Source organism: Chrysemys picta, chromosome 2, assembly GCF_011386835.1.
Source record: "Chrysemys picta bellii isolate R12L10 chromosome 2, ASM1138683v2, whole genome shotgun sequence".
NCBI lineage: Eukaryota > Metazoa > Chordata > Testudines > Emydidae > Chrysemys > Chrysemys picta.
The window spans coordinates 49,706,076-49,730,002 of NC_088792.1; the positions used below are offsets into that span (position 1 = coordinate 49,706,076).

At 39.4% G+C, this 23,927-nt stretch overlaps 1 protein-coding gene across 15 annotated transcripts in view; it reads left to right on the top strand.

The window, feature by feature from the left end:
- The window catches only part of PPP1R9A (protein phosphatase 1 regulatory subunit 9A), a 240,395-nt gene that overhangs the window by 183,040 nt on the left and 33,428 nt on the right, over positions 1-23,927 (top strand). For 9 of the 15 annotated variants that reach the window (XR_010599140.1, XM_024101358.3, XM_024101355.3 and 6 more), the window contains exons 7-12: positions 3,716-3,871; positions 4,765-4,809; positions 11,079-11,132; positions 13,814-14,043; positions 16,280-16,376; positions 16,489-16,660. Coding sequence is in view for 14 of the 15 variants with exons in the window: in XM_024101358.3 (XP_023957126.2) it covers positions 3,716-3,871; positions 4,765-4,809; positions 11,079-11,132; positions 13,814-14,043; positions 16,280-16,376; positions 16,489-16,660 (754 nt within the window). In the remaining variant the exon portion in view is untranslated. The remainder of the gene's footprint in view (positions 1-3,715; positions 3,872-4,764; positions 4,810-11,078; positions 11,133-13,813; positions 14,044-16,279; positions 16,377-16,488; positions 16,661-23,927) is intronic. The other 6 variants (XM_065586992.1, XM_065586993.1, XM_005299846.5 and 3 more) reach the window with 1 other exon arrangement.

The following is a 23,927-nucleotide window of genomic DNA, read 5'->3' on the forward strand; positions in this document are numbered from 1 at the left end:
AGTTTTGACCGCACCCTCATCTGGCGAAACTCTGCAGCCTGTCTACAATAAACTGTTGCCCCAACTTAACTTAAATGAGTTTAAAAACACTCTTCTTTCTATTTAAGAATGGTCTGTAAGTGTGTAAGGAAGGAATCAACTTAAGCTAAATTGGTATAAGCCGCTCTTAAACCAAATGAAGACCGTCCGCACATGTTTGTTTGCCAGTTTAGCAAATCAGTTTAAAAAAGCCCCTTTATCTAAATCGGTGTAAACTGGTGCATAGACAAGGCTTCAGATCACTGGCTGAGAGTCCCATCTCTGCGTCCATTTAGCCATTGCCAAGACAGGTCTTCAGAAATACACCCCCAGACATGGTCCCTCTCGGTGGAAATGTCAGTTGTGCTGTGTTCCTCGTGGCTTGTTACCTGTCAGCTCTCTATTCTTCTCCTAACACCTCCGTGTCTCCGGAAGGTTTGGAATATATGGTGTATGGCAGAAGGGAGAAATTGCAGGCTCAGCCAGTGCTGTCTGTGGAGGGGAGAGGGTGTTTCCAGTTAATACCAGCTAATGTTGGTGAGGATCATGGCTAGTAGAGGGGAGCATTTTGGAGGGTGTGGGATACTGGGAGGGGCATCCCTAAAGGGAGGGATTGGGGGGCAACAAGAAGACTTCCAGTTGGTGAGCTAAGAATGTTCACCAGGTGAGGGAGTTGTCAGTTGTGGCAGCTGCCAAGAACGACAGCTGCAGAATTGACATTGCACGAGTTGAATTTGTTCGTGATCTAGCTCAGTATGAATAGAAACAAAAAGTTTCATTTCAAATGGTGTCTTAACATACAATGCAGTGCCAGCGTAGTTGAAGACTCCAGAGCAAAACAAATTTTCCCACTCATTGAAAACCCAAGTTTACATCAGAATACATTGACAACCTGGCTACCTAGTGGGGAAAAATCTATGCCTTTGATATTTAGTTCTAAGGATAGTAGTTTTCTTAGGTTTAAGAGACTTTGGGTATTTTAGACTCCCAAAATTAACCTGCTTTAAAATTTGAGTGATCTGATTTGAGAATATCCTTCACAATCTGACTGTATATGTAAAAAACAAAGTTAAATTCAGCATCCTATAGTCAACAGATGGAAAAATACTATTTTTTAAATTGCAAGTTTGAAACTAAGACCTAACCAAAACAATATTTTAACTCACTTTATTGGCATCTGCCACAGAATTTCACTAACAAATACTGATCCCAGAGTTGTGTTGGAGCCCTGCCCAGAGACTTGGGAGTTGGAGCAAGTTCCAAGTGTTTCCTTTGCCAGGTGTTTCCATCGATAACACTGGTGCACTAACGAGAAAGTAAACCAATAAATCCATGCTAATTTCCAGCATCATTAGAAACAGGAAAACAATAAATGTGGTGTTACGTGGAAAAGGCCAGTATTTGGTGGAAAATAAAGTTTCTGTTCTATCTACGAGCCTGATTCTGCAAACGTGACTATGAGTAATTTTGCTTACGTTAGTAGTCTCCTTAAATTCAATGTGTTACTCATGTGAGCTCTAAGAATATAGGGTACAAAACTGAAAGCAGTAAAAGGAGGATAAATAAATAAAATAATTTGGAGGAATATAAATACATATAAAAATGTATATGTATAGAATATACTAAATATGTAAAATACATGTATATTGTATGGTGTGTGTGTGTGTGTGTGTGTGTGCATATATATATATATATGTTTATATACATATACATATACACATGCACACAATATGTATAACATTATTACAGATGCACAGACAGGTATATTGAATTAGGCCTCATAGGAGTAATGTTCACATTTCACTAATCCACACTAATGTGTGGATTGGTCATACCAAGGGGATGACATAAGTTCTCTTTTTAATACCTCTTTTTACTGAAAGGATACTAGCAAATTCTTTATTTTACAACTTTCATTTTTTTTACTCATCTCTGTAGGAGTCTTAAATTGAAATTTTTCTACAAATCTTAAACTTTCCTATGAGATTTGCTATTTAGGTGAAAAGTGGTGATGTTTATTATATAGTCATTGCCAATAATATTGTCTATACTTGTGTGTAAAGCACCTAGCATGCTATTAGCACTGTTTAAATAATGGGGTTGATTGGCAAAGGTGCAAATGGCAGGTAGGTATCTAAGTCCCATTAAAAGGCAATAAGAGTTGGGCGTTTAAATGCTGTTTGTGCCTTTGAAAATCTCCTCCCAATATTTAAAATATGTGTTAATAAAAAATGGCACTAGCAGTTACTTCGAGCTTGATGAGAATAGATTGGAGATAAAAATGCTGTGCGCTTTCATCCGAGGATCTGAGAGCACTTTACAGATGTTAATTAAACCTCACAACACTTCTGTGGAATAAGTATTATTATTCCCATTTCTACATGGGGGAAGTTGAGCTGCAGTGGGAGGTTAAATGACTTTTCCAAGTTTACATAGCAATTCAGTGACAGTAATTGAATTCGGGAACCTTGACTCTCAGGGCCTGATTCTGGCCTCCAGTCTAGCAATGCAGAGCAGTTGAAATGCCTTTTTAACTGGCTGCCTGAAGAGTCCTTCAGAGTGGGGGAAACCTGGATGGCCTAGGTTCAGCATAACATCTCACATACCACTCTCCTTGTCACCCACTGGAGTAGAGGACGTAACAGATTAGCTCTCTGACCAGCCAGTCCCAGCTGGCATAACAGCATAATTATATGTACAGCACATCACAGATATTATTAACCTTTACATGATGTCAATTAAGATTCTAATTTAAGGGGAGTTGTCCTTATTACATATTAGTTTAGCAACAATTATATGCCTTTTTCTTCTTCGTTAACATTATATTGTACTTCCCTTTGTTGACAAATGGTTTGAAGATTGTTTATAGTTTTTCAGCATTCTCTCCATCTTGTAAAAGAGTGCATATTCCACAAACCACATTTCACCAACCCAAGAAACACCCACTGCTGTTGTTCAAAACCAGCAAGATCCGGTTGCTCACACAGGGTGAAATCCTGTCCCCATTGAAGCTAATGGGAACTTGGCCATTGACTACAGTGGGCCAGCTTTTCAACCCCATTGATTTTTTTTTTTTAGAAAAGTATCTTTCCATGCAGATCTTATGCTTCTTATATGAATTCAGACATAATGAATAAACCACCGGATATTCAAATGCACCATGGCTTTTCAGCCTAAGGGTCACAATCTCCAGTGGTGTTATAAACAAGTGCCAGGGGTCAGCACAGTCCTGTTCTTTCCATATTGCTAAATGAGAATGGTTCCCAGCTAAACCTTTGTTAAATGGAAGAGGGTGGGGGGTCTTGCAATTAAAAAGATTGAGAGCCACTAAACTACAGCTTTATAAAGGCAGACTGATCTTTTCTGAAAATGCTGCAGTATCTATGTTTTTGTTTTCCTGTAACCCAGTGCACTAAAACATTATGATTGAGCTGTACTTTTACTTTTACTTTTTGCGGATACAGACTAACACGGCCGCTACTCTGAAACCTTTTACCACTGAGATTCCTAACTGCTTGTGCCGGATCTGAGAGAATATAATCTTTGTTGCATGCAGAATCCTGTATGTGCACACTTACTAATCTCAGTGGCCATATGGAAGTGTTCAGGTGTTATAGATTTAACTTTTTAATTACAGTGCAAACAAGCCATGTCTAATAAGAGGATAACTGAAATATTTTAACGCTATAATATTAAGACAGGAGAATATGCTACTGATGAAGAAGATGAAGACATGGGACCTATCCTTCCAGGAGGTGACATGGCCATTGAAGTGTTTGATCTTCCTGAGAATGACGACATGTTTTCCCCAACCGAGCTGGACACCACTAAGCTTGCTCACAAATTCAAAGAGGTAAGATGGACAACTGGGCGAGATTTCTGGGACAACACTGGTTCTAGTAATCTCATTTTTCAACTATTTGGATTTCTCTTTGAATAATAGAATTGATTTCCAGCTTATTTGTATAATCAATAGTTGTAAATGGCTTAAGCAGTCATGCTTGAAATAAGTGAGGCCCATTTTCTCAGTTGTTTTTAACATTTGTTGCCAGATATTTGTTGTGTTGACAAAGGCTCCGCAAAGCATGAATCGTTAATAGTGCTCCTTATTAGAACAGTTTGATAAATGTTCAACAAAAAATCCTTTTATGTCTCAGCACTTTATTTGCAATTTTTCAGCTAGGAGAAGAAGCTGTGAGTTAGTTCATTGCTGGCAGATCGATTGTCTTTCTAAACAAATGTTTACTTTAAGATTTGACTCTGGAGTTCATTGAGAGACAAATGGGCTAAACTTCAGTGAAAATGAATTTAGTGGACTCTCTTAGTTCCCTTTACCCACATCACAAAACCACTCTTAAGTGTACTGCAGTGTGACACGTCTGGCAGTTGGTTTAAGAAAGGCTCCTTTTTTGGAGAAGCAGGCACGTTGCAGGTTGGGGTTGAGGTTCTTTGATGGTGCTGGGTGGGGAGGAGGCGTGCACGGCGCCTGCTAGTACTAAATCTGGCTTGGGTCAGCGATGTTAGTTGCAGTCAGTGAATCACTCTCAAAGCATGACAGACATATCGGCTCTAGTGCCACTGTACTTTAGCTTCTGAGCTCTTGGTATGGTTTGTGCCTCATCTTCCACAAAGTATGATGTCAATGGGGATGTAAGACATGTGCGGTTGCAATTAGTGCTCCCCACGTGGCTGGAGCAATTGGGCCAAGAACCGTGACAATAAAGTCAATTTTTCTTTTTTAAATAGGGTGAAGATGGAAGGGGTGAGAGCAGCCGGAGCCTCATGGGGGAGGTGAGCGGCAGCACCCTCATGGGGCCAGCGGGGAGATATAAAAGAAACAGTCTCCCCTGCCCTCCCAAAGCCAGTTCTCTTACTTTCTCTAAATACATATGATTGGCACTGGGAGTTAGACATAGAGGGTAACCAGTCACTGTGTCATTCCTCACTCAGCTGGTGTCTTCTTCAGCCTTAAGATGCTTATTGTTCATAAGTGTTTCTCTCTGGAAGGAGTTTTTCAGCACATTTTGACATTGGCTCTCCTCATTGTGATGGCTGGTTTTAAGACCCCATTTTTAAAATCCCAGACTATAGACAATGGTGAGCTACTATGTTAAATTCTGTCCACACTGGTGGCCTGATTCTCCACTACCTTGCATCCTGTGTAGTCATTGATACCTGTTTGAAATAAGTACACAGTGCTTATAAAATACTTCCATTCTGATCTGGTAATGTTTACATCCATTTTGCTCTCACTGTATAAAAGGCTATCCAAAGTGCAAAGCAGTGGTGGGCATGCTGTGGGCCTTTAATCGAATTACCCTTAAATCTGTGCTTGAACATAGTTCCCATTAACTCTGTTAAACAGTTAGGCCAGCCAGCGTGGACTGGGCTATACTGTGTTTGAATATGCCCAACCTGGCGTTAAACTATTTATGGAACTGGTTTACTTAACTCAAAGCCCCAATGTAGATGATATCAGAATCAGGAAGTTGGGAAGCTGCAAATCCAGGTGGCTCTAAGAGAGCTTGAGAAGGAAATGTAACCATATAAATCCTACTTCTCTTACAGCTGAATCTACGATTGCTAACCCACATAGTTATAAGCAGAATATGAACACAGCCTTGTTGTTTGTTCACTGTCTGCGTTTAACAGGATATAGCTAAGTTTTGTTGACTTAGAGTTAGTTCATGTTTTTAATGGCATTTGCCCTGAATTCGTGCAACATTAGATGTGCTACTGGTGCTATTCACACCCACTCTGATGTTTGCTGGGGCTGTATAGTTAAAGAGGAGCTATTCTTTCTTCTTTTTATCATGGAGCTATATGACAGTATTGAATAATAGTGGATTGGACATCATCTTCAAACATAACAGTGTGACCTAATAAGTTGAATTGAATTCAGCTGTTGCAGATGAAAAATATGCTCAAATAAGTTTGACATGTCTCTTATTTAGGAACCTTATACTTTTGTCACACATTTTTCTTTTAGTAAGGAAATTGGAATACATACATATATTTTCTTGGATTTTTTTAATGTAACCTGTGCATATTTGTAGGCAAAAATAAAACATAGTTAAATAGCCAAGCACGCTTTGAACTTTGGATGAACTTGAAAAGAGACTTTTTTAGGTAGTTTCTTTCCTATTGCAAAACAAAAATGTAACACTGGATATGCAGACAGGCTCTCTGTGGTCTTAGACAAACCACTTTAAACCCTTTTTTCTCTTGATAAAATATTGGCATTGCTGTTTACATTGTTGTGAGGATAAATTAGTTAATATTTATAAAGCACTTTTGAGGATGAAATACTTTACATAAAGTGTCATTGTTAACAATGATCCTGTATAGCATTAGAAAAACTTATGGTGCTATATATAAAAATCTGAAATAATGTTTGTGTTCCAAGAATGTACACGACATTGTATAAAACATAGAAACATGCATGCCCTGTTCCCCCAAGGAACATGCATATGATATATCTAAGATCCAGATTTGCTTGCCAAACCATTTACCTAGCCCCTTATTTACTGATAAAACAGAAATATACTAAAATGTCCATTACCTCTCTGCCTTCAGTCAAAGAGAAACATATATTTGCTATCTGTATTGCAAAACATAATTCCTTTTGTCCAAACAAAAACATTCCAAATGTCCAGTCTACATATTGGAATGTTTGTGAGAAAAGTCTTTGCTTCTGTTTCTACCTCAGTGGGATCTGCTGTACCATGTGCTGATTCAATGATCTGACTGAGTGATCAGTATTCGTTTTTTACTTAATAAGAGAAAGCATAAAAATAACAGATAAAAATATCTGTATCTGAGCAGATTGTAATTTATGCAACAGTTTTGGGTTTGTTTGTTTGATATAAGTCTCTTTAATAATAGTCTAAATATAGGTCACTTGCTTGTGAGCTTTTGTAGGAGGGATGGAGAGGGGCTGCAAGCAGATGGCCCACGGCATCAAATCATGAACTTCCGTTGCATCATTACCTCTGAAAAGGACATAGTCTAATACAACCATCCTCCCCTTCATCTCATCTTACCCCAAAGCAGTGAGATAGCTGATCTAAGTAAAGGTTTGGTGTTTGTACAAACACCATATTTTTGAGGTGGCTCTCCTCTAATTTTTCCTGTTCTTCCTCCACCGTTAGGAGAAATTGTTTTTCTAGCCACTCACAATCACCAGCCTGATCCAGGTCTTGCAGTGCAGGGACCCAGGTGTGAAGGAGTTCAGAAGTCTGACACATTATGGATCCGTCTTGTAGATACTAAACATAGCCTCTCCCTTACAAATCCTCCACTCCTATCTGGCCAGAGAAGGAAGAGTCCAAAAATTCCTCCTTTCCTGATATAGTTCCAACATCTAGTGATCGAAGGGTGGAAGGCCCACTTAAGCTCTTTGGAGGTACTGTTGCAGTGAGGATCACTGGTTAAGCACCATGTGAGGACTGGTGCCAGTGTGAAGGAGCAGCTGTGACTGCTGGTCCATCCATTGGAAGCTGCACGACAGTTGTGCACCCCACTCTAGAGTTAACAGATAGTTTGTCTCCCTAGCCCATCTCCCCACATCCCACTCATATAATGTTCTACTACTTGGGTTTTACGCAGGTGAAGTGAATTAAGTGAACCACTAGCCTAAGCTATATGTTCCTATTGGAGCTAGGAAGGCACTTGTTTCTGTTTTATCTGACTCCTTCCCAATCTTTGTAATTTTATGAAAGAAAAGATATGGAAAAAATATTTGTACGCACAAAAGCTTTCTCTTTGCCACCTGTACTCATCCTCTCTTTCTCAGGATATTGTCTTCCCCAGTGCTGCAAAGCCATAGATTGGAAATGGAATATGCAAGAACATTAAAGAGCTGTACTATTGGCAAGAGCTCAGCTTCCTCCCTCTCCATCCTAGGCCCAATCCTGCAGTCCTCTGTGCAAGAAACTTCCATTGATTGCAGAACTGGGGCCAGTGTGCCTGCAGAGAAATTCTGATCTCTCTGCTAGTCTTACCTAGTCAGGAATGGAAGGTGACAGCATATAATTTACAGTCATCTGTATTGGCTTTTTGTAACTCAATTGGGTAAGCATTTAGCCCTCAGGAGAGCTTCCCTTAGATATTTTTTCTTCCTTTTTAATCATAAAATAAAGGTGAGTCATCTAATTGTGTGGAAAAGTTTTGAGTCACCAAATAATGGGAAACTCTTTTTAAATTATAGATCCAGATCCTCAGCTGGTGTAAATCTGCATAGCTGGTATTGATTTATACCGTCCAAGGATCTGGCCCATAAACTTTCCTCTCCTAGCCTTAAAAAAGGAGGAATTCTTGTTGGAGGAAGTATCTATAGTAATATTCAAAAACACTACATTGTGTGTCAGTTAAGGTTGATCTATAAATACACTTAGCACAAAATAAGGAAATGAAAAATAAGGCACCTAACTGTACATACCTTTACTCTTGCATCAGGAGAGACAGACACCTGACTATTATCACAACCTCCATATATACCACAACTTCATCTTTGCCCCAGTAGAGAAGTCTGCCTTCCAGCATCTGCTTCACCAAGCTCACCACCACCACATACAGACCATATTTGCTTTCTACTATTCTTTCTGCTCAGTTCTGGACAATCACACCAACACTATTGTCACTTGTCCCTGGTAATGTGCCAAAGCTAGAGCCTGATGCGGGGGATGGGAGTGGGGATTTATAGTCTGGCAGCATTTGTAGAGTTACATCTGTAACAAAGCAGCAGCTATTATTTTTATGAAGCAAAGTATCTTCATGCCACTGCATGTGAAAGTGGAGCCCCTAAGCCAGCAGGGCATTTTCACGAAGATGCTGGTATTGATCTTCGTAGCTGTTGCTTTTGCCACAGATCCTAAGTGTGAAATGTATTCAGTCAACTCAAGAGCTCTGGCCCTGAACTGATTGACCTGTTTTATAGACATCCTGGTCTCCAAGAGAGCAGTCATTCCTTTTGCCAGAGTTAATCTTCTCCAGCATAGCACAAATGACCTGGGGCTAGGAAAACCCGGTGCCCACACTCTGTATTAGTCCCCATTTTCAGCTGCAGGGAGCATTATTGTATGTGACAGAAAGGCAGTGTTGTGCAACTCTCCTGAACTGGTCCAAAAGGCTCCTGCTTACCCTGTTAGAAAATGGAAGCGGCTAATGTAAATCATGTTGTCCAATGGCTAAGCATGGTTTCAGTAGTGGTGAATAACATACAGTTTCAGTTGTGTTAAGTAACATAATTTTTTGTTAATAAAATGATTACATAATGTCGGAAATCCTTCCACTTATGCCCAAATTTCTTTCTTCCCCCACGGAAATGTTAGGGTACACTTACCCCATAGGCTAGTATGTATGTGCGTATGGATGACAGGTATGTACGCATTTGTGGTGTACTTGTTAGATTTGTGGGCAAAAATCCCCTTTTTCCACCCTTTATTGTTATTGGTTCAGGTAAAGGTCTCTAGACATCTGCGTGGGTGTTTTGTCTAATTTTACTTTTCTGGGTAAGGGTCTCAAAATATGTTAACTTCGCATTAGCTTAACATACAGGGGTTTTGGCCTGTAGGTCTCTTGCATTACAGCCAAACTTATTTTTAATATAAAATCTATAAGCCTAATACATTAAATACTCAAATTTATAAGAAAGATATATTTATACAGACCAGCAGATTAATCCTTAGGGCTACAGGATCAGTATAGTATAGGGTAAAAGCACACAAAAGACCAGATTTCACAGGGGGAAACCATATTTCACTGTCCGTGACGCATTTTTCATGGCCGTGAATTTGGAAGGACCCTAATAATAAAGGTTAAGATACCTTAGGGTAAAATTTCATTCAGGTAAATATAGGCATTCTTATGAAAAGGTAAATATATATATTAAAATAAATAATCCCTCTCCACAGGACTCCCACAGTCACAGATGGTTCAGTGAAACTACAGTGTGAATAAACTATAGACTGAGCGCTTGTCTTCATTGCACTGTTTTCTTGAACTATAACTCAAGTTTTGATCTTAACCTGACTCCAGTCCACACATAGAAATCTCTAGTTTGAGTTAAGTGGCATTTTAAACTAAAGCTAGATGGTCCATCCAGTATAGGTTGATGCTCAAGTGCTGCTGATGCTCAAGGTAGTAATGCAGTTACAGTTTATAGCTCAGATTAGCACTGCTCATCGGATGCTAATCCAATCACTTTGTGTAGCTCGAGTATAGTATTGCAGTGTGGTTGCCCTCTACTCAGGGCCGACTCCAGGGTTTTGGCCACCCCAAGCAGCCAAAAAAAAAAGCCGCGATCGCGATCTGCGGCGGCAATTCGGCGGAAGGTCCTTTGCTCCGAACGGGAGTGAGGGACCGTCCACCGAATTGCCGCCGAATAGCTGGAACTGCCGACCCTCTCCAGAGTGGCCGCCCCAAGCACCTGCTTGCCAAGCTGGTGCCTGGAGCTGGCCCTGCCTCTACTCAAATTAGTCTAGCTCAAGTGGAGTAACTCAAGCTAAGTGTTGCAATGGAGACAAGATTTATGAGAAAATTGCCACTTTTTCCTCTCCCCTTGCATGCAGTACCAGTATGTATGGAATCCTCCCTGCAAGCTTCTCAATCATTTGGAGCTATTAAATCAACTGTTTCAGTATTTGCTTTCTGTGACATGCCTGCTTAATCCAATCAATGGGACTTTCTACGAACTCCAGCGTGCACTGGGACATTTTCACATTCAAATCAGAGGAGAGCAAAACCAAGCAGGATAAAAGCTATCTTCATCTCTCTTTCTTTTTTTTTTTTTTTTAAGTGCAAGATGTTTCTTTTTGCCAGACAGATTGGGTGTCCTAATCTGAAATTATGAGTGGTTAGGCAGAAGCCTATCTTTAATTAGGTTTCACAGACTGAGTCATTTTGCAAGCTAGACATTTTAATTTACAATGTACTGCAGTGCAGCACTTCTCTAGGCCTTCTGCTGTGTAATAAGGTATTCAACTGGCAGCACAAGCTTTAAAAATATTGGAGCACTTAGTCTCTTAGTTCACTTGTTTATTTTGTGCTTTTAATTTTAGTTGCAAATCAAACATGCAGTTACAGAGGCTGAGATTCAAAAGTTGAAGACAAAGGTAAGGATCAATACATAGTTAATTCGTGCTGATTTTTTTCCCCTTTTATCTGATGAAAGACGCATATCTTTATGTAAACCAAAGTTCTTACTAAGAAAGACTAATTAAAATGAAACTCAGATTAAGCTTGTTTGGGTGTAAGTCTTCCAGTAGACGTTTCAGTAAAACCTAAAGCATAGCTATTGAGAAATTGCTAAAATATCTAGTTTTCATTAAATGTGCATTTTAAAGGATAACATAATGACTAAAAGACAGATTTTTATCTTTATACTGTACTAATTCATTTTCTTTAACAATTCTGTAAATTATATTTATATTCAATAATTGTAGCCTTCTTAATAGTTTTCTGATCAGTAGAGATCTGAAGACTAACTATTTTATTCTTCCCCTATGACTTTTGGCATTTTCCTTTCTTTTAACTATTAATTTCTTTGGATACAATATTTGCTTTTTGCATACAAGAGAAACTACTGCATACAGTTTAAAACATGTTATAAAAGGCAAAAGCTGGTTGATTTCATGGAGGAAATAATCTCACAATTGGCTCTTAAAATTAGATTTAATTTATTAATATACAGAAAATGTATTTTCTTATATTTGGTCTTTTAATACCAATTTAACCTTTACGGAGTTCAGTTTTTGATAATGATTCAGTTGTTGAGTAATAGGTTTTATAACAGCATTTTATGTACGTTACAGAAGAAAATAAAAGGAAGACAAAAGAGCAATTTTTAAAATTGAAAAAGGATTCAGCTGATTTTTTTCTTATAAACATCCACACCCATCATATAATTTGCTTAGTGTTTATCAAATAGATCAGCTAAGATTACTGTTAAAAGGCTATTGTAATTTTATTTTATTTTATGTGAACTCTCTTTCATTTTAGAAAGCCAGAAATTTCTTCCCCTCCTTCCAGTTTAGACTCTGATCCAGCAATTGCACCCACATGGGTACATCTTTGTGCCCATGCACAGCCTCATTGACTTTTCCCTGTAATGCATCCTGGATGTAGGCATTCATCTCTGCAAATCCTGTTGCAGGATTGGAGCCATTGTCTTTTTCTTTGCCACACATTTCCCCCTGACCTTTATAGTAGAACCATGGCTAATTTTGGTTAAACTGCCAGTAAAACAAGTGTCAGAGGGGTAGCCGTGTTAGTCTGTATCCACAAAAACAACGAGGAGTCTGGTAGCACCTTAAAGACTAACAGATTTATTTGGGCATAAGCTTTCGTGAGTAAAAAACCCTCCAATGCATCTGAAGAAGTGGGTTTTTTACCCACGAAAGCTTATGCCCAAATAAATCTGTTAGTCTTTAAAGTGCCACCGGACTCCTCGTTGTTTTTTTGCCAGTAAAATAATATGTCCAGTCTACAAGTTACTCTGTTTGTGTGTGCATCGTTTATGATATCAGCACAGCTTTGCCAGTACAAGTTAACTGCTGTTGATAAGTAAATAGTCAGTGCATAAAACATTATTTGCTTTTTGTAAATTGTATGGACTTTAATCTGCAAGGTGCTGAGAAATCTGGCCCTGATCCAGCCAAGCACTTACGCCTGCAGTTAGTTTTAATAATGATAAATAATATCTAGATTTTACCTACCGCTTTTCTTCCATAGATACAAAATTACATGGAAAAAGGATTAACTACTCTGAATTTATTGGGTAAAATCCTGACTGTTGGACCAATAGAGAGACTCCCATTCACTTCAATGGGTCTAAGATTTCACTCAGTGGGACCACCAATGTGCTTAGCCTTAAAGTTAATCAGATGCTTAAGTGCTTGGCTGGATCATGGAGAGAGTGGTCAGCCCCTTGCGAGACAGAGCCCTATAAATATAATGGACATTTTTCTATCAATATCATCTCTTGGATAATTTATAAAATAAATCAAGTTTAAGATTTATAAACTAGAACCAGATGTTTTCTATTCTTATAACAGCTTTAAAAATTAGTTGAAATATTGGGTTTAAAACTTGTCTGTTTAATTAAAAAAAATTTCCAAATTAAAATTTGATATTAGCTCTACTAATACTTCTCTCAGTGTATTAAGATACCAATCTCCCTTTTTAACTTTCTAAATTACACTGATTATGACTAAGAAATTATCATTGTGTGAAAACTGGTGCAATAAATTTCAAGTTCAAAAGAGTTTCTAATTGAAAAAAGAAGGCAGTTAGCTAGATAAGACACAATTAGCTTTTTCTCCGTTGTTTTCTAAATAGCTTTGTGGTAAAATCAAATATAGAAGTTACAATTTGTATTTCTAATAATAAAAAATCTTGAGTTTCTTAGTCCATAGTGCTTTCTAACATACCTAGTTCAGATACATGAGGTAAAATACACTCCCAGTGCTCCACTATGTCCCAGGCACACCACCAGAATGCACCAACATTAGAAAGCTAGAATTTTAAAAATGCTACCACATTTCACAGGAGCATAGAAGCTGCAATGGATGCCAGAAGCAAAAGACTCGAATTAATTTAAGTGTATTCATTCTTCCGTGTCAAACATGTATTAGAACGTTCTCATTGTACAGGAATGCTCTTTGCATTAGTAATGCACAACCTTTATAATCATTAATACACTGCTATTCACGCCTCTCAGTATTTCAAAGGATCTTGAATTACTGATTTTTAATGCAGCTTTTTACTCTCAAGCCTCTGTATTTGCTGTGTCCAGCTACAGGCTGCAGAGAATGAGAAAGTGAGATGGGAACGGGAGAAGTCCCAGCTCCAACAGAACATTGAGGAGAATAAGGAAAGGATGATGAAACTAGAGAGCTACTGGATTGAGGCCCAAACCCTGTGTCACACTGTGAATGAACACCTCAAAGAGACTCAAAGCCAGTATCAGGCTTTGGAGAAGAAATATAACAAAGCAAAGAAATTGATCAAGGACTTTCAGCAAAAGTAAGCGGCTGCTACAGGCCAAAGATTGAATTAGTGGCCAGATAGGGAATGTTTATGTCATATAACTGCATCTCTTTTGAAATATGAAACCCAGTGTTAAAGGCCTGTAAGGTAAACAACATTTTTCACTTTGCTGCCTTCAAAACCATTGGGTTTTTTATTACTGAAAAATGTCAGCATTGTGCATATTTTTTAAATGACTAACAATGAATTAATTTGCAGTATTCGTCTTTGGAGTGTTAGAGTCATATTTGCAGCAGTTTGTTATGATGATGTTGCATCAGTTTGGCTAAGTATTGTTTTGTATTGACGCAACATGAAGGAGCAAATCATGTTGAGACATTCTCACACTGTGTTTTTCTTCTTCCTGGCTCTTGAGAATGTTTGAATTGAGCTGAACCAACTAGAGCAGGGATGGGCAAACTAAGGCCCAGGGGCCGCATCCGGTCCTTCGGACGTTTTAATCTGTCCCTCGAGCTCCAGCCAGGGAGCGGGGTCCAGGGCTTGCCCTGCTCCATGTGTGCCGTGGCTCCTCACGGCTCCCGGAAGCAGCAACATGTCCCCCCTCTGGCTCCTACGTGTAGAGGCAGCCAGGGGGCTCTGCACGCTGCCCCTGCCCCAAGCGCCACCCCTGCTGCTCCCATTGGCCAGGAACCACGGCCGATGGGAGCTGCAGGGACAGCACCTGCAGATGGGGCAGTGTGCAGAGCAGCCTGGCTGCCCCTACGCGGAGGAGCCAGAGGGCATGCTGCTGCTTCTGGGAGCTACTTGAGGTAAGCGCCACCCAGAGCCTGCACCCCTGACTCCCTCCAGTGCCCCAACCCCCTGCCCCAGCCTTGATCCCCCTCCCGCCCTCTGAACCCCTGGGTCTCACCCTCCTGCACCCCAGAGCCCACACCACCATCTGGAGCCCTCCCCCTCCTCCCCCTCGCAACCCAAACCCCAAATCCCATCCCGGAGCCCCCTCCCACACCCTGATCTCCTCATTTCTGGCCCCACCCTAGAGTCCACACCCCAAGCCAGAGGCCTAACCCCCAATTTTATGAGCATTCATGGCCTGCCATAGAATTTCCATACCCAGATGTGGCCCTCGGGCCAAAAAGTTTGCCCACCCCTGAACTAGTGCATACCTAAGCAGTTTCCGCTGGACCCCCCTTCCCCCCATTCCTGACATCTGAGCAATAATTTCTTACATTTATACAACACTTTTCATTCTCCAAAGAATTTTACAAAATTTACACTAGGATTGCTTCATCTGCTACTGAAATCAGCCATTTTTATAATGAAACTCAGCTGTTTTAACCATACAGTGTATAGCAACAATAGACAGCTCCTAGCAGAGGAATTGAATACCCTATCCCACTGAAACTGCAAGGAGGATTTTAGGTAGACAAAATGTCATTAGCCACAGTGGAATTTTGCCAGCCTACCAGAACTAACTGGCATCTCTTGTGAATGGTCCCATTGGATCATTAATAGCCTCAGCTTTTCAAGACAATAGAAGTAGAGCCAAACCATCAGCTGGTGTGAACTTGCTTCAGGTGTACTACCCAGAGTTACAGCAGTGGAGGATCTGGCCTATAATTTTTGACTGTCTCAAAACCCTAAATTACCTCACAGATTTACTTATAATTTTTGGATAATTAGTTTTGTATCTTATGAGTTAGAGATGTAAATTAAGTGATGATACACAGTCATTTTCATATCTAACAGAGCGATTCCATCCCAACTGTAACTGCAAAATTCAACATAATTTGAACTAATGATGCTTTATAAGTACAAATTATGAAAAGGTTAATTTAGCTTATGACAGTTTCAACACAGTTGTTGTTGACAGTCTGAATAAGTGGGATTTTTACCTTAATTAGTTTTCCACAATATGATTACAGTTTATTCATTTGGGTAGGTAATAACTGCTCAGTTGTTTTCTCCTACTTGCAGCTGCATGTTTACCATTATCGGATTAGTACCAAATCTCCTGTTAACTAAGGATTATCTTTTAAACAAACGCATCCGAAGAAGTGGGCTGTAGTCCACGAAAGCTTATGCTCTAATAAATTTGTTAGTCTCTAAGGTGCCACAAGTACTCCTGTTCTTCTTTTTGCGGATACAGACTAACACGGCTGCTACTCTGAAACCGGGTATATTAATGTGTATTGTGCCAGTACATTTGTTAATTTTGTGTTTGAATCTGTAATTGCTTTGATACCAGCAAATGTTTTTTTTCCCCCTTAAGAGAACTTGATTTCATCAAACGCCAGGAAGCTGAGCGGAAAAAAATAGAAGAACTGGAGAAAGCGCACCTTGCAGAGGTTCAAGGCTTACAAGCTCGTGTGAGTAATGTTCACTCAAGTGTCTGAAGAATAATGCAATGCTGTCTGGTAGTCTGGAAAAAAAAAAGCATAGTTATTCATTTTGGCTAATAATTGGATGTATTTCTCTTAGATTAGAGACTTGGAAGCTGAAGTTTTCCGGCTGTTGAAGCAAAATGGGAGCCAGGTTAACAATAACAACAACATTTTTGAAAGGCAAACATCTTTTGGAGAAGTTTCCAGAGGAGATCCAGTGGAGAGCCTAGATGTAGAGCAAGTGTCTTGTCTGGATGGCTTAAGTCAAGGTTTGTTTGAATCAACCCTAAACTCCTGTTAATCCAGTTTGCTGCGTATGAATATCACAGTTGTGATTTAAGAATTTACAGTAAAAAATAAATGAATATCGTAATAATCCTGTCATTTTCACCAAAATGCAGTATCTGATAGCAAACACTTTATGTAATAGTGCAGCACTACAGAACAGATGTAGAATGAATATTCATCAGTAAGTGTAAGTGACGGAGGACTGTTAATCAAGCAGAGGTTATTATTTATTCATTAAACCATCAGTGAATTTTCAATGGGATTGCCTACAACATTTAAATTCCATTCCGTGCTTGTGTTGTATCAATAAAGTAGGGGAAGATTGTATTTTTTCCTGTGTCCTATGTCTGTCTTTAATTACCCAATCTACTAAAGATCAAACAGGAACAAAATTGCCAACATGAGAAAAATATAATAAAATGTCTAATTATAAATGGATCTCTTGTGTGTACAAAGAATAAACAAATGAGCTGTGTGTATATACAGTGTATGTATACAGGGACTAAATATATCTATCTATACTATATACTGATAGGCATGTAGATAAGTGTATATATACTCATCTCTGTGTGTGTGTGTGTGTGTGTGTGTGTGTGTGTGTGTGTGTGTGTGTGTGTGTGTGTACACAAATGGAAGATAGTACACAGGCATCTGAATTGTAAAGTTTCGTTGACATATCAGGACATCATCTTAACCATGAAAGTGAAGTTCAAATGGTTTGTGATGTCATCAGACCCCTAAAATGTGTTTATATGACCTTAATAACTGATTTCCTGTTTTGTGTTTTATATATTCAAAGAACATCATAAGATTTTAATAAGAAAAATGTTTTTATTAAAGTCATACACAAAATGCAAGCTTTGCCCTTCTCCATGTTGTTTCTCTAATGAACAAAATATTTGTTGTAATTTACAGTTATTTTAAGATAGTTACGGACAGCTTATTCCTGGGGTGCTGGGTAGGTGGCATTGGAAGTAACTTAGTCCACCATCATACAGTTTCATGTTGATCATTTCCATATTGATTAATATGTCATAGTCCAATGCTTTTCTTCACACTTAAAAAAAATCTTATTTCATGGCTGTAATGTCACAGCTTCCCTGCAATTTATCAGGTTTCTCCTCTATAACCCAACAAGATTAAGACACAAGTGTCTGAAAAATATAACATTACTTATCCCAATTTCCCAATAAATAAGGAATAATCAAATGCACATAGAATAGGAGGAGACCAGCTAGGCACTAGTGCCACAGAGAAGGATGGCATGAGAATTATAAAAAACAACAGAAGTATTGGAGCATAAGCTTTCGTGGGTGAATGCCCACTTCGTCAAAGAGGCTACCCCTCTCTTACATGAGAATTATAATAGATGATCAATTGTATGAGTAAACAATACAGATTAGTATCAGAAAGCCCAATACTGTGTCACACTCTTGTATTACCGAGAGTCTCCAGAATGAAACCAGTGAGGTAATTGCTCCTTTCTACCTAATATTGACTAGGCCTTATTTGGGACTTCAGTGCCCATTGAAGTCAGTTTGAATTCTCCATTGATGTTTGAGCAGCACTTTATTTTTTATAAAGTAGACAAAAGTGCTGGCAGTTCAGAAATGATAGAAAATCTTGCAGCTAACACCTCTGAGGAAATATAGAAACATGGGACATAGTCAGTCTGGAGGTGATGGAGATTCGATACTCTCTATAAACTCATAGAACTGTTGTAAGAATACAAGGAATAATAATTTTTTTCAGTAAACAAGGGACAGAGCAAGAAATTAATGGGACTTAACCAGCATTAAGGGAAATGTGTGTTAAATTTAAGTATATAAAATACTTTAACCATAAGCATATTTAAGTGGTCGAGAAAGCTGTCAGGGAAGGTTGGCGAGGTCTCTTTGCTAATGATGCTATCATGCAGACTTTAAGAAGTTAAATCTATCCTGCAATGACAGATAGGAAGGTGAGAAGGGCTAAAGACACACTAAAGGTCATTTCCCACCCAAACAAAAATGATCCTATGAAAACCCTTAGTCTTGGCTTCCCAAGACCATACAGTAGCCAACAGTTGCAGTGCATTCTGGACCAGTTCCTGCAAAGTTCTGAGTGCCCTCAACTTTTATTGATGCCCACAGGATCCTTGCAGGAGGTGCTCAGCTTTTTGCAGGATTGAGCCATGTGAGAATGAAATGCAAGCTGCTTATCAAATAGTAATTTAAGAGCCACTGAGGGTTAATTATACAGATAAATCTTGATTTTACGAAAGTCACAGGAGCACCCGAAACCTTTGTGCAATGAAGGGCATTGCTGCTATATGAATATTAAATAATATTAAAGTCTAGTTAAAACAAAAATCCTCTCTGTCATAGAAGAATGCATTAGGTTACCTGATGTGTTGATTTTTGGCAGACTTACGAACATTTTATTGATATTTTAACAATTGTTTCATGTGTGAACACAAACTAAATATTTCTCTGCAAGCAAATCAATCTGAATTATTGTGTTTAATATAAGAAAAACAAGATTGTCTTGCTAAAACTGTTCTGCCACATTGCAGAATTCGTTCCCATAAATCAGAGTTTGTGCATGTTTCTTTCTAGTAAGCATTTATAACACTGAAATCTCTGAAATTTACAAAAGCACTTAGCATTACAAGAACTTTTATTATCGGGGGTAGCCATGTTAGTCTATCCCCCCAAAAACAACCAGGAGTCCGGTGGCACTTTAAAGACTAACAGATTTATTTGGGCATAAGCTTTTGTGCATCTGAAGAAGTGGGCTTTTTACCCACGAAAGCTTATGCCCAAATAAATCTGTTAGTCTTTAAAGTGCCACCGGAATCCTGGTTGTTTTTTAAGAACTTTTATGTCTCCCAGACAGCCCATTATATGTTGCATTAGATAGTTAAAGTCATATTTTTAGTGCAACTCTTAACAAAAATGTCTAAAAAGTGGTTTGGGTCAGAAAACTGGCTGTGTAAAAAAGGTCCTCTTCTCTGAATATACTGAATCCACCTCTTTAGCACCGTCCTCATAATTGAGGCTCTGCTTGGGATTCACTTGAAGTGAAGGATCCATAGGGACAATAATGCAAAGAAGGAGAGGTTACTTACCTATACAGTAACTAGAGTTCCTTGAGAGGTTTTGTCTCTGAGTGCTCTGCTACCCTCTCTCCTTTCCCCTTTGCTTTGGAATCCTTGCCTGCTGGACATCAGGGGTGAGAAGGAACTGGAGTGGCAGCGGTCTGCTTCTCCCTATATGCCCTCAGTCTGGAGCACGTGGAGATGTAGACCACACGTGCTCTCCTGAGGACATTGCTGACAAAAATCTCTGATCAGAAGGACATGGACATGCACACACCTAAAGTGGAGCATCCATAGTGACAAAACAGCTTGAAGAACTCCAATTACTGTACAGGTAAGTAACCTCTCCTTCCTAACACAGCTTGCAGAAACACTGGATTTGGGGAGATTTTGAAAGACAACAAGCTGCTAAGGAACTGAAGCAGGTCGTAGTTGAGCTGTTTCCCTCCATGCTAGCACTAAAATAGTTCATGTTGAAACTCTTTGTATTGAAATGGTCCTTAGACTTGAAAGCGAGTCTAATGAAAATGGTTTTTGGAGCAAACTAATTACAGTTGGAGTACTTTTGTATGAGGTGTTTTACAAGCTTTCCCAGGGGTTAGAAAAGTTCATATACAAAAGTAAATTTCTTTAGAGTAAGCACGGCCAATAGGACTGCTTGTATGAGTCAGGGTTTACAGGGTCATGTCCTTCATTTATACCCTTGAAATCAAGAGTGCTCCCATTATCACTTCCAAGACTATGTGACTCTGTAAGTGCTTCATATTACTCCAGTGTTTGTAGAAGGTGAAATTTTCAACTAGCTTCATAAGTTTTCTTCTAATAGGAGGAGGAACCCAACCCACTATGTGGTTTATTTCAGAGAAATGCACAGAGAGTTACATGGCTGACCTCGCTTAATATTACAGCTTCAGTGCGACTTGGTGCTAAGGATTGCTTTTTACCCCTCCCCATGGGATAGCAATAACATCTCTCCTGCCCAATCAAATAGAGCATAGGAAAATGAGGAGGTGATAATCTACTTGAGATCACTTGATAACTTCGGTATTTCCAAAGGTTAGTGCAATGTAACCCAGTATAGGAGGTCTGAAAATCTATTGAAAAGCTTTGAGGCAGTTCACTGTAGCTCAAATCCTGAGGTCCTTAGTCAGATTGGAAACTGTTATCAATCTCAGTAGGAGAGTGCCTGAGTAGAAAAAATAGTTAAGTACCTAAGGATTTGCCATAAGAACGGCCATACTGGGTTGGACCAATCTATATATATATATAGAGAGAGAGAGACACACACTTGATTACCTATTCTGTTCGTTCCCTCTGGCGTTGGCCAATGTTGGAAGACAGGATAGTGGGCTAGATGGACCTTTGGTCCAACCCAGGATGGCCGTTCTTATGGCAAATCCTTAGGTACTTAACTATTTTTTTTATATATATATATATATAGAGAGAGAGAGAGAGAGAGAGATTATATATATATACACACACACACACACACAATACTTTAATAGTTGCAAGCTATACAGGTGCTCAGTTTTCTTTTTTTTTCCACAATAAAGACTAATATACTGAGTTCTGTGTATATAAAATATTTGTGTGCAATAAGAATTGCACAACTTGGCCTCTGCTGATCTCTGATCAGCCGTGGTTGGAATAGGAACCAGTTTATCCCAGCCAAGATTTCCACCTGGTTACTATCGAGTTGTACAAGAAACATACATTTAATTACTGTGTTATGAATGCTGTGGTTATTGTCTGTCTTTATAAGCAGATCAAGTTTGGAAGTTCCCCAACTTGGCTATGAAGACTTGGATCTTGACCCAGAAAGCATCTCAGTAATTGACAAAACCACAACTCTTGCATTGTACATACAGAAGTATAGTAAGCTTGTGGGTTCTAATACAGATTGTGTTTGAGAGATTAGAAGGGAGAGGGAAAATTGAAACTAAGAAATTTATTTTCTTTCTTGGCATGCAATAAGAGAACACATTTTAAAAGATTGATAGCATCTTACTACTCTTTCGCAAAATGTTTAGTTTGCCAAAATATTCAGGCCTCTTTCAAGTGAAAGATAAAGAGCTTTCTAGAAATACTGCAATTATGTTAACACAATTTGTTGAGAGAGTCATGTATTTAAGTTTAAGCTGACTAATTCCCTTTGTTCATAAAGCATTTTTGAGCAGATCACCTTTAGCCCGGCTTTGTCTTTTGTGAAAATGTAGTTGTATCATTGTTCTATTGTTTGTGAAATGTTATTTTTGAGCATGTGCTCCAGCTATGGTGTAGGTCAGCCCATGGTCGAGGGAAGAGAGAAGATCTAAAAGGGCAAGCCTTCTATTTCCATTTGACAATTGGGTTGACAGAGTTTCATGGTAGGCAGGCATGCACATGTGTGTAAGGGGAGTAGGGAGATGGGAGGGTACTGGTACCCAGTTCTTTTTATCTGTGTTAATAATCATGTGTCTGTAATCTCTTCATATGGGCTGTTGGTGAAATTCACCCCTCCCTGTAAATATCCCAAGTGTTAAGGCTTTGTACAGAGAGGTAGGTAGGATGGTAGAGTTCACCTCCCCAACCTGCATTCAGCCCTCTGTGGTAGCTGTTCCTCTCTGTGGGGTCAGACAACAAGTACTACCCTGCATGGGGTTTTGGGGCCACTTGGTCAGCATAATGGCAGATCCAGGAGTCCTTCTCATGGCCCACCTTCAGCAACTCCTTTGTCAGCTCTTCAGCATGGGCACAAAATGCCCCTCCATCTCACATATGGGCACACCTGTACGATCTTTCCATCTGTGCCTCTGTCCAACGAGGCCAAAGCAATGTTTCCAAGGTGCAGAATGCCTTTCATAGGCCCTCCTGGGTTGCTTAATTTCATCCTATTTGCACTGTCATGACAAGGCTCAGGAAATGCCTTCACATTTTCTTGCATGGAAATTGTATTTCGAACCTCTTGAGGTTTTCACACAAAGCTGTCACATTCACTTGCTTGATGACCTTATGAAATCATTTTACTGTGGGAAAGGTCAGAAACAGCTCCTGTAAGTGGCTAAGGAGGTTGTGCTAAGGGGATGATCAGAGTGAAGACTGCCTTCTCCAGAATCCTACTACAGAACGGTAATTTGAGGAGGAGCTAATGACACATGGTTATGTGAAGATGAGGATGTCTTTGTATTACAGTAACCCTAAATCCCCATTGTGCTAGGACCATTGGTTCTAGGGTGCTGGTGGGTTTGGTTTGGTTTTTTGGTTGGTTGGGAGTTTGGGGGGTGGTTTGGCTTTAGAAGGCTTCAGATGTTTGAAAGAGTTCTGAATAAGACAGGGGAAGATCCAGTGTGATGATGAGAGGAGCAATTCTAAAGGAGTCAAGGAGGCATAAAGCAGCAGCTGAGGTTGGTAATGGTCCATTAAGAAAATGCTTTTGTCCACAGAGCGGATGGGGATGGGAATGAATATCCCATGTTTGTATTGTTAGACATAAACCGGGAAACCAAATTCCTTCAATCTCCAGAGAAAGACCAGGATTCCTCCTCACGCCACCTCCTTTCTTTTATTCATTTGACTAATAAATTGCAACTCTCAGAATTGTATTGCATACCAGCAGGAATTTAAAAACAATCTGCTCAATCAGATTCCTCATTTTATAGAACAGATACATAGATATACTGTGTTTTACACACACACAATTGGCTGAATCCCTGGAAGGGTTTGCAACCCGGAGAAATGTCTTCGTAGAGTTTCTTTTAAAAACATAAGGGCCAAATTCATAAGTTATATTCATTTACACTCACTCAGACGTCATTTATGCTCAGATACCATTAGCCTGTTTACACCCACACATGAGGGAGCAGCTTCTTTCCTGAGCCAAGATCAGCGTGGCACAGGACAGCATCTGTTATGGCTTTCTTAAGCTGCAGAGGCTCTGACAGAATTTAGAGCAGCTTAGGGGCTGCTTTAACTTGAATCAGTTGGAAATGGTCCCTAATAGCGATGATCATATGCAATTATGAGCTGAAATAGTTGAGAAGAGATGCAGCCTGCTTCTCCCTGTCATCATGCTGCTCCTCTACCTTTAGGTGGCTGGGGTGAGCAATTGGCAAACCGAAATCCTATGCCAGTTGAAAATTCCCCTTTGCCATAGAAATTATTAATAGATGAGTTGTGACCAGATTCTGGCA